Source organism: Carassius gibelio, chromosome B22, assembly GCF_023724105.1.
Source record: "Carassius gibelio isolate Cgi1373 ecotype wild population from Czech Republic chromosome B22, carGib1.2-hapl.c, whole genome shotgun sequence".
NCBI lineage: Eukaryota > Metazoa > Chordata > Actinopteri > Cypriniformes > Cyprinidae > Carassius > Carassius gibelio.
The window spans coordinates 7135108-7146358 of record NC_068417.1 but is presented as its reverse complement, the minus strand read 5'-3'; the positions used below and the strand labels follow the sequence as shown (position 1 = coordinate 7146358).

Below are 11251 nucleotides of genomic sequence, written 5' to 3'. Positions count from 1 at the left end.
TACAAGGGAAGAAATATAAAATGTAGCAAAAATCATGTCAATGTCTTATCTATTAAAGGGTTAGTTCACCCAAAAATGAAAATTATGTCATTAATTACTCACCCTCATATTGTTCTACACCCATAAGGCCTTCATTCATCTTCAGAACACAAATTAAGATATTTTGATTAAATTCGATGACTCAGTGAGGCCTGCGTTCAAAGCAATGACATTTCCTCTCTCAAGATCCATACAGGTACTAAAAACATATTTAATGTGAGTTCAGTGGTTCTACCATAATATAATAAAAGCAACGAGAATTATTGTGCACCAAAAAAACAAAACAATCAGTGATGGGCTGATTTCAAAACACTGCTTCATATCTCTACAAATCAAATCAGTGACTCGGATCAAACGGCTAAACTGCTGAAATCACGTGACATTGGCGCTCTGAGTCACTGATTCGATCCGTAAAGCTCCGAAGCAGTGTTTTGAAATCAGCCCATCACTTTATTGTTGAAAAGTCATTATTTTGGGGCTATTTTGGGATTCAAAAAGTGGTTTTGTCGCAATATTAAAATTGAACCACTGAACTCACATCAACTGTTTTAAATATGTTTTAGTACCTTTACACAACTTATTATGAATTAATATGGTATGAAATAATGATATGAAACAACATTACATGAGGTGGAGAAGTGTCAAATGTAAATAAAAATAAGACTCAAGCTAGTAAACTAGAACTAAAGTTTACTGATACAAGTGGGTTGTTAAACTTTTACCCATAAGTTATAGGTATGAATCTTTTGAAATGGCACAATTTTTACACGTTAAAAGCTGTAGTTGTGGACCACTATCAGTATTTGACTAAATTAAGTATAAAACAGTTTTTAATCTTACTTTCCTCAGATGATAGATTAAATAGAAGAAATACTCCAAAAACACACTGGTGGCACTTGAATAAATTGTAAGCTGCAACAGAATAAACACACACACACACACATATGGTAACTTATTATGAATATGATATAAAATCATGATCTGAAACAACATGGAGAATAGTCATATGTAACTGAAAAAATTGCCTCAAACAACTAGAAGTTCAGTGAAAACAAACATTAGCTTTACTCACCTGCTGTTCCACTCGAAATTAAAGAAAATGTGCCTTTAGGTCGGATTGGACTGAAAACGTATTTATAAAGCTTATTAAATCACCCCACCTCCCAGAAAGATAAAGAAATGATGTCCAAATAGTGTTTTACTCAAAAGGTTATTTGCCAAATTACTTTTCACTCAAATCTGAGTTTACCAATGACCAGTAATGTTACTGGATACAACTGTACAAATAAAGCATATTTTAACTCTTCTTACCGTGTTCAGTCTTCATCGAGCTGATTTTAGTCATTGGAGTGTGCACAGATCCACACTTCAAAATAGAAAGAAAATAGAATCGTTCTCAAGCGCCGGCCTCTGTTCACTCAAGACTGTGTGTGTGACGCCGTTTCATTGAGAACGTGAAACTACTTTGTTTGTCCTTCCAAAAGAAGATACGACTAGAAATCATGTTTGTATCATGTTTATAATGGGTTTTATGTTTATGTCTCGTTGCTCCGGCCGGACAGGGCATCACAATATGTTAAGAGACGTAACATTTCCATTACACGCTTGAGGCATTCAGCCAATCACAACACACTGGATATCTGGCCAATCACAGCAGACCTCGCTTTTCAGAACGATGAGCTTTGTGAAAATCGACACGTTTCAATGAGGGGGTTTTGTAAACACATTACACCAAAACAATGTTGTTTTTAGCAGCATCATATGAAAACTTTAAAGGAGAAGCAAAGGAGGATCGTTTGCCAACCTGACAGTAAAGCTCATTAATACTGAAAACCCATTATTCAACAGCTGACCATCCCAAACTAATGTCTAAAAAACTAGTTATTTATTTTTGACGAGAAAAGTAGTTTAAAAATCAAACGCCAGGTTAAATGTGTTTTCCTGAACATCAGATCATTTAAGAGGATTTTGTTAACATCAACATTTCATCTAAGAAAAAGAAAACAGACAACACCAAGCTGTTTAAATAAATGATTAGAGAAAATATTACACACAGAAATACTGTTTTTAATAAACTGTTTTAATCAGTTTTAGTATTTTAGTTATTTTAAGTTATGTTTGTACTGTCGGGAATGACATGAAAATGAAGAGAAGCACAATATGAACTTTTTATACTGTGTTTCTGCTTTGTTGTAATGAGAGGATTTGTGATTGTTAGCTACAGACAGACACATAGCTAACTTAATATAGAATTAAATAGAATAACAATGAGTAGAAAATGTAAGATCGCAGAAATGTTTTAAGTAACATGGAAATTTGGCACATTGTAGATTTGATTTATATCTTTTGACACATTTAAGTGCTGCACTTGACAATCACATTTAAACATCTGAATCATTATGAATGAGTTTAATAGAAATATTATTAAACTGAAGAGCCAGACAGACTCAACTGAGCTTCTTCCTCCTCTGTTCCAGCTTTACATTAAACACAATGATCATCTGCTTGAATACTAAAGCTACATTAATCATTCAATATCATGTTTCTTACACACATGCTGCATTATTTGATTGTAAAGTCTGAGTCTCTTCACCTGTATGGATCACATTTACACATTTATCACACATTTATTTCTCCTCATAGACACAGTAGTGAAGCTCTTCTGTGGATCTTCAGCTGATGTTTACTGCTCCTCTCAAGACCACTTCACTTTATGATACACAGCATTCATCAGCTTTTGGTGATGGATCTTTATCTACACTCTAAGATTGAAACAGAAGATAATCAGAGTTCAGTGGAATAAAGTACCAATTAGTTACTATATTTCAATCACTTTTTCATTTTTACTTTTTCACCATCACTGTTTGTCCTCTAGTTTAAACATGTTTGTATTGGTCTCAGTAAATAAGTGAAATGATTGCACAGCTCACTGGAATACTGGATTCTGATTGGTCAGTGGTGACATTCGGAGGTGTGTTATTCATTAGGTGTGTGTCATTAGCAGCAGAATAACACACAGTCATACGGTATTTGAGTCGGGCGTTTCTTTGACTTCTCTCATATCACAGCACCGCGCTCTCACTCGTTTCATTCAAACACAACTGCTATTAGCTTGTGCCTCAGTTACTGACTGGATTTACCCTCAAACCAAACCGCAGGAGATTCCTGTTAATAGTAGACTTGAGGAGACATTGTTCAAAGTGTGTCTTGTTGTTCAAGTTGTTGCTAACTGAGCAGAAGTGTTTAGCTGAACTACCTGTCTTTAGTTATATTCCTGCCATCAGTTTCACCAGGGAAGAACTGCTGAACATTCGGCAGAACGCACCACAAGATGTTTTTCCGGATTTCAATTATTCAGATGTTTTAGTGAACGTTGTTATCGGAGGAGCGGCGGCGCTGATCAAGCGATTCAGGACGCGCAGACGGGGGAAGCGAGCGGGAGCAGAGACAGAACAACAACACCCTGACTCTGTTTTAATCATTCTCGGGGACTTTAATAAAGCCAATCTGTCCCGTGAACTGCCAAAATACAGACAGCATGTTACATGTCCCACAAGAGACAGTAATATATTGGATCACTGTTACACCACAATAAAGGATGCATTTCACTCTGTTCCACGAGCAGCTTTGGGACGTTCTGATCACCTTCTGGTTCATCTTATACCGTCCTACAGGCAGAAACTAAAATCAGCTAAACCTGTATCAAGGACTGTAAAAAGATGGACTAATGAAGCAGAGCAGGATTTACGATCTTGTTTTGACCTCACTGATTGGAGTGTTTTTGAAGCTGCTGCCACCGATCTGGATGAACTCACAGAGACCGTAACATCATATATCAGTTTCTGTGAGGATATGTGTATTCCTACAAAGACTCAACTAATTTACAATAATGACAAACCGTGGTTCACTGCAAAACTCAGACAGCTCCGTCAGGCCAAAGAAGATGCTTACGTGAAGGGGGACAATGTCTTGTATAAACAGGCTAAATACACAATGGAAAAGGAGATCAAAGTGGCAAAGAGGAATTATTCTGAAAAAATAAGGACTCAGTTCACTTCCAACGACTCCGCATCAGTGTGGAAAAGTCTAAAGAAGATCACCAATTACAAGACACCACCCCCCAGCACCGTAGAGAATCAACGACTGGCAGACGATCTGAACGAGTTTTACTGCAGGTTTGAAAGAACACCCATCACCTGCCCTGAATGCCTCCCCACAAAAACATTCACACCCTTCACAACTCCTGCAACCAGCCCTGAATGCCTCTCCAAACTACCGTTCACACCATTAACAGCTCCTGCAACCCATCCTGAACACCTCTCCAATCAAGCGCTCTCACCATTCTCACCTCCTGCATCCCCCCTCTCCCCCACACCTACAATTCAGATCAGCGAGGATGCGGTGCGCCAGGTCTTCCGGAAGCAGAAAAGGAAAAAAGCACCAGGCCCAGATTGTGTTACACCAGCCTGTCTGAAATCCTGTGCTGACCAGCTGGCCCCCATCTTCACACAGATCTTCAACAGATCGCTGGAGCTGTGCGAAGTCCCTTCATGCCTCAAACGTTCCACCATCATCCCCATCCCTAAGAAACCCAAAATTACAGGACTAAATGACTACAGGCCTGTGGCTCTAACGTCTGTAGTCATGAAGTCATTTGAAAAACTGGTGCTGGCCCACCTGAAGGACATCACTGGACCCTTGCTGGATCCTCTTCAGTTTGCCTACAGAGCAAACAGGTCTGTGGACGATGCAGTAAACATTGGACTGCATTATGTTCTGCAACACCTAGACAGACCGGGGACTTATGTGAGGATCCTGTTTGTGGACTTCAGCTCGGCCTTCAACACGATCATCCCAAACCTCCTCCTGCCCAAACTAAATCAGCTCTCTGTGCCCACCTCCGTCTGTCAGTGGATCAACAGCTTCCTGACAGACAGGCAGCAGCTAGTGAGGCTGGGAAAATACACATCCAGCACCCGTACAATCAGCACCGGAGCTCCCCAGGGCTGTGTACTCTCACCACTGCTCTTCTCCCTGTACACCAACGATTGCACATCTAAGGACCCCTCTGTCAAGCTCCTGAAGTTTGCAGATGACACCACACTCATCGGCCTCATTCAGGACGGTGACGAGTCTGCTTACAGACAGGAGGTAAAAGAGCTGGCTGTCTGGTGCAGTCTCAACAACCTGGAGCTTAACACCCTCAAAACAGTGGAGATGATCGTGGACTTCAGGAGAAACCCCCCTGCACTCCCCCCACTCACCATCATGAACAGCCCTGTGACTGCAGTGGAGTCATTCAGGTTCCTGGGAACCACCATCTCTCAGGACCTGAAGTGGGACATTCACATTGACTCCATCGTAAAAAAGGCCCAGCAGAGGTTGTACTTTCTCCGCCAGCTGAGGAAGTTAAACCTGCCACAGGAGCTGCTGAAACAGTTCTACTCCAAAATGATCCAAAATCACTCTGGACCCCTCACATCCAGCACACTCCCTCTTTGAACTGTTGCCATCTGGTCGACGCTACAGAGCACTGAGCACTAGAACGACCAGACACAGGACCAGTTTCTTCCCTCAGGCAATCCATCTTATGAACAGCTGACAATAATGGCGAACACACTACACTTTATATTTATATACACACACACTTTATTTATCTAACACACATACTTAGTATACACTTAAATCTTGCACACAATATATATGTACATACATAACTTCACTTTGTAATATACCTGCCTACAATTGTCATTTGTATATTGTCATTCACTGTCTACATATTTGTATTTTTTATTCTTTTATTATGTGTTTTATGTTCTGTCGCTGTCATTCTGTTGTACTGCGGAGCTTCTGTCACGAAAACAAATTCCTCGTATGTGTAAACATACCTGGCAATAAAGCTCATTCTGATTCTGATTCTGATTCTGATAATGCAGATGCAGCCGGATGTTATCACCGAATAAGTCTCTTCAGGAGGACACAAGTCCTGATCACCCTGTCGGGTTTATTCTGTGAAAACAAGCGGCTGGAGGGACATTATCTCTTACAGAAAGTAAGTGTAAAGTAATGTGACGTGTTGCTTGTCAAAGTAAAAACACACAAGAGACAGAGACATTGATCATGTGATGCTGGACGACTGTGAGCTGAAGCTGAATCTGCTCTGATTTTACCAGCGTTTTCCTACAATCTGAACAAATCTATTTCAAACTCTAATGATTCACTATTACTGATCTCATTAATAAAGCAGCTGTTGCTGTAGAAAGCTGTGACAGTCTGCTTTTCTTCTCTTTCCTCCTTTGTGTTCAACATTTTTATCAACTTTACATTTCATTCAGACACAAACCCTTTGAAATAAAGCTTGATCATTTGATCAACTCTTTTCACTAATATCTGAAAGTATATATTTGTTCAGATATCAGAGGTAAATGAATCTCTTTAATATCACAAAGTGAAGTTTACTCACATCAGTTCACAGTTTGAGTCTCGTAGCACATCAATGAGCTTCTGCTTTGAGTCTCCAATCTTATTAACACTCAGATCAAGCTGTTTTAGAAACTGCAGAGCTTTTGTGTTTGTCAAAGACTGAGTTAAAGAAGAAACATCTGTAATGCCACAGCCATAAAGACTAGAAAGAGACAAACAGAGGAAGAGAGATCATCTTACAAACAAATCATTAAGATGAAGAATCTTTCACAAATATAATGTGAACACATTCATCATGAGATATTGAGTATAAAGTGTTTTGTTGAACTCTTATGTGCTGTTCGTTTAATGTTTTTACTCTACATTCATGTAGTTTTTTGAAGGATTTATGATATTTTGTAAATGTATAAAATGTATTAATTAAAAATATATTTTTAAATATTTTTTTATATAAAAAGAGCTTTTTATGTAAAATAAGACTAATTCCTAATTGTGATTAATGGGGATAACATGGCGTGTGTGTTTTCCTCCATCGCAGATCTGCTGGTGTCTCCTCTTCAGACTGTGTGTGTTATCTGTGTTGTGACTGACATTTTGACTAATTATGTAACATTATTTATATGAGAGTTTAATCGTTCTGCATTGTGCACTTCACTTTCGTGTATTTTGTGGTCTGAATTGTGGTGAATTTATTGATTTTATTTGATAAATTAAGAAGAGAAAGTATTGATTTGATCATTTCCTCATTCATTTCAAAGTGGGTCTCCAGAGAGTGACCTTATTAACAGTAACACACAACCAGATCTCAATCCAATTTAATTTCTCTATTTGTAGATCTATCAAGTGTTGACAACCGAACAAAGTCTCATGTCATTTAGATAAAGGGAACATTTGTTTTTATTTCAGCAAACATCATTTGGGGTCTCAAAAGACCTTGAACAGCACATAAGAGTTAAACAAAGTGATTTTCATCATTTTTATTCTTGTCTGTGAATGTTACTGACCTCAATCTCTCCAGTTTACAGTGTGAATCCTTCAGTACGTCACATAAGTGATTCAGTCCTGGGTTTTTTATTTGATTCCCGCTCAGGTTCAGTTCTCTCAGGTGTGATGGGTTTGATTTCAGAGCTGAAGTCAGGATGAGACACTGTTTTTCTGTAATATTGCATCTCCACAGACTGAAGACAGAAAGAGAAAACACATTGAATCAGACACGTTATGTTCATGTGGGAGAAATTCATCATGTGTTAACACCATACAGTGTGATAAATAAAACCTAAAAACAATATAAGTAAATAAATAATCATTCAGCCATAAACTTTTGAGGATATTAGTTACATTTCAAGCCTGAAGAATCTTTAGTCAGACCAAAAAAAAAAAAAACAGGATCAACTATAGAACCACTTTACCATAACATGAAAACATTAAAAAAAAAAAAAGTGTTTAAATGTAACAAATCAAGAAAATTCTGTTCATAAATCTAAATTTACTTCAATACATTTTAAGATTGAAGTTTACAGTCAACAAGTACATTTTATGATCATATTTTGTTCTTTTTTTTTTTTTACTGCAGGTCAGGAATTAATTCTAGATGAAAAGCTGATAATTGTTTGTTATTGCTGTGATCTCATGAGACTGACAGGTTTTCCCTCCTTCACATCATCAGACGAGAGAAGAGATGTGTTCATGAGGGAAAGTGATAGTTATTTTCATTAAAGATCACAAGGGTACATTTATTTTTGGAAATATATTATGTGCCCTGATAAATCAATCTGACTGTAAGTGCTGTAGAGTATAATGATACTAACACTAGTTTCTCCAGCTTGAATTGTGTGTTCATCAGTAGATCACTGAGGTGTTTCACTCCAGAGTCTCCTAGTAGTTTATTTCCGCTCAGGTCCAGTTCTCTCAGGTGTGATGGGTTTGATTTCAGAGCTGAAGTCAGGATGAGACACTGTTTCTCTGTAATACTGCATCCTAACAGACTGAAGACAGAAAGAGAAAACACAATGAATCAGACACGTTATGTTCATGTGTGAGTAATTCATCATGTGTTAACACCATACAGTGCAATAATTTAAAAGAAATACAAATTAAGAACTGCCAAAACCTTATATTTCCATTACATTTAATCATTTAGCAGATGCTTTTATCCAAAATGACTTATAAATTACGACAACTGAAGCAATCAAAATCAACAAATGAGCAATGATACACAAGTGCTATAACAAGTCTCAGTTAGCTTTTTTTAAAGTTTTTATTTTATTCAATTCAATTATTATCGCATGCGCGACCAAAATAAGAAATGTGCTGTAAATGAGTTCAGAGTGTGTGTTTGTGGACCGACATGGTTGACTGCTATTAATGCACAATTACCATTTTAGATCGACAAACTGTAGTGTATAAGATTTCTATTCAAACTGAAAGAATAAATCTAGGCTTCCTGTTAATGTTTTCAAAGCACAATGCAGAACTGTGACATTTCATTCACTGACGCTCTTTAGACTAAACCCAGAAGCACATAGACTTACGAGCAACCCGCCAAAATAAAAGCTTGCTGAGTTTAAGTTTGAAGATGAAAAATTAAAGAAATTCAAATTCAAATAATAATAAAAATATTAGCACTTTATTTTTAAGTTTACTATAAAATAATTGTATTTGTATTTAATAGTCCCATTTTATTTTAAAATAAAATAGAATTATCACACTTTATTATTTAGTTTATTATTTTATTTAAATAAACACTTATTTAAAAATGCAGTAATATCATTACTATTATTAATGTATGTTTTATTGTTATATTTGATGGGTCACCAGCTTCTCAGAAGAGAACCAGGCTGAAAAACTGATGTGCTCTTCTGAATGTAGGGCTGCTCAATAAATCACATGCAGGGGCGTAAATTGGGCGTAAAAGCTAGAATTGCACTTGTGAGGAAGTGTATCCACAGAGGAAAGTCGTACTTCTATAAGTGCAGCATGAGACAGCGATTGAGTCTGTTGTAGACATTACTATCCTCACAGTGTTGCCAAGTCTGCAGTTTTCTCATGGATTTGAAACTTTATCAATGTTGCCGTGGGTTAAAACGACCCCAGTGACGTGTATTTTAGCTTCGGAACGCTATTTTTACCAAGGGACCCCCTCGAAATGTGGTTAGTTTGGACTAGTTTTGAGAAGCAATTAGGTGGATTTTGTTTTGAAAACCTGGCAACCCTTTCTGTCAAGCAGGTAACATTATTATCACTAGTGGACTCATCGAAAAATGTGTGTGTGTGTGTGTGTGTGTGTCTCTCTGTGTGTGTGTGTGATATGTACAAGAAGAAAGCAGGCCCTGAACTAAAGCACTGTGAGGTGAGGGAGAAGAGACTCAAAATATTAAGCTTAAAACACATTTTTGTCCATTTGAGTTTGTTATTTTAATACTTACACTATTATTTAAAGTGATTGATTTCAGATGGAGCAGCATTTAATACACAGAACCGCAGTTCACTATCAAGATATTAAATAACACATTAATAATCACAGATGAATCGCCTTCGATTATGGTTAATCAGTGCAATGGATCATGGGAAATGTAGTCCAGGGGACACATAACAGTCTGTGTAGTGTGAGTCAATATAATAGAAGGAGGATCTCTGGTGGAGAGCGGACGGAAGACCACCGACAGGATTCATGACAGTTGTGAGGAGAAGAAAAGTTATTCAGATGAAAGATCAGGATTATAAATACATTGTGCGCACAGATAAATCATTTCAGCACTGCAATATTCCATAAAAAATAATAACTGTAAACTTTAATTTCATGGTGACTTTATGAAAGTAAACAGTAATCTTTAATCTGACTGTAAGTGCTGTAGAGTATAATGATACTAACTCTAGTTTCTCCAGCTTGAATTGTGTGTTCATCAGTAGATCACTGAGGTGTTTCACTCCAGAGTCTCCTAGTAGTTTATTCCCGCTCAGGTTCAGTTCTCTCAGGTGTGATGGGTTTGATTTCAGAGCTGAAGTCAGGATGAGACACTGTTTCCCTGTAATACTGCAATCAAACAGACTGAAGACAGAAAGAGAAAACACAATGAATCAGACACGTTATGTTCATGTGTGAGTAATTCATCATCAAATAACAGCATCTTAACCTACATTGTGACTTTATTAAATAGTTTTCTTCTATCTTTTATCTTTCTCTCAATGTCTTGATAAAACAAAAAACAGAGGAAGAGTGTCTGAACACCTTTGGATAATTTTCCACAATTTGGTCTTCAAAACAGAAAAACAAATAAGTTGTTCATTTAATCAAATAATTGACACTTCTCATGATTTATTTACAATTTCTCCTGATTCTTGATAAAAATACAAAGTTTTAATTCCTAACAACCTTGTGTGAAAGGTGTTAAAATATTTCCTATTTTTTTATTTCTGTCATATAATTCTTATTTCATCTTTTGTCTAAAACTGATCATATTTTCTAAAATAAAAGTCCTGACTGCTGTGTATTTGTGTTTAAATTTATTCTGGTCTGCACATCACTACAACGTAAATGCATTCGCTCTGCTCTGTCCAGTGACTTGATCAGCTTTGCTCCACAGATTCAACTTTGCACATCTAAATAAAACTGTAGGTTTGTCTGTGTGCGTAGATGTGAAGTACAGTAATATTTCTCTGAAACAGGTCAGACTGAAGAAGCAATGCCTGCACAGAATAAAGCCCAGTCTGGACCGGTTCTGTTCAGTTGTGTTAGACACAACATCAAACTCCATCATTTCACCAACAAAGAAGTTAACAGAAAACGAAT

The 11251-nt window shown here is 37.2% G+C and overlaps 1 protein-coding gene across 1 annotated transcript in view; it reads right to left on the bottom strand.

The window, feature by feature from the left end:
- LOC127987699 (NACHT, LRR and PYD domains-containing protein 12-like) overlaps window positions 1–11251 on the bottom strand; it is a 93394-nt gene that overhangs the window by 66391 nt on the left and 15752 nt on the right. The window contains exons 12-13 of the mRNA XM_052590057.1: window positions 10334–10510; window positions 8271–8447 (exon numbers count right to left, since the gene is read on the bottom strand). Of these exons, the coding sequence (XP_052446017.1) occupies window positions 8271–8447; window positions 10334–10510 (354 nt within the window). The remainder of the gene's footprint in view (window positions 1–8270; window positions 8448–10333; window positions 10511–11251) is intronic.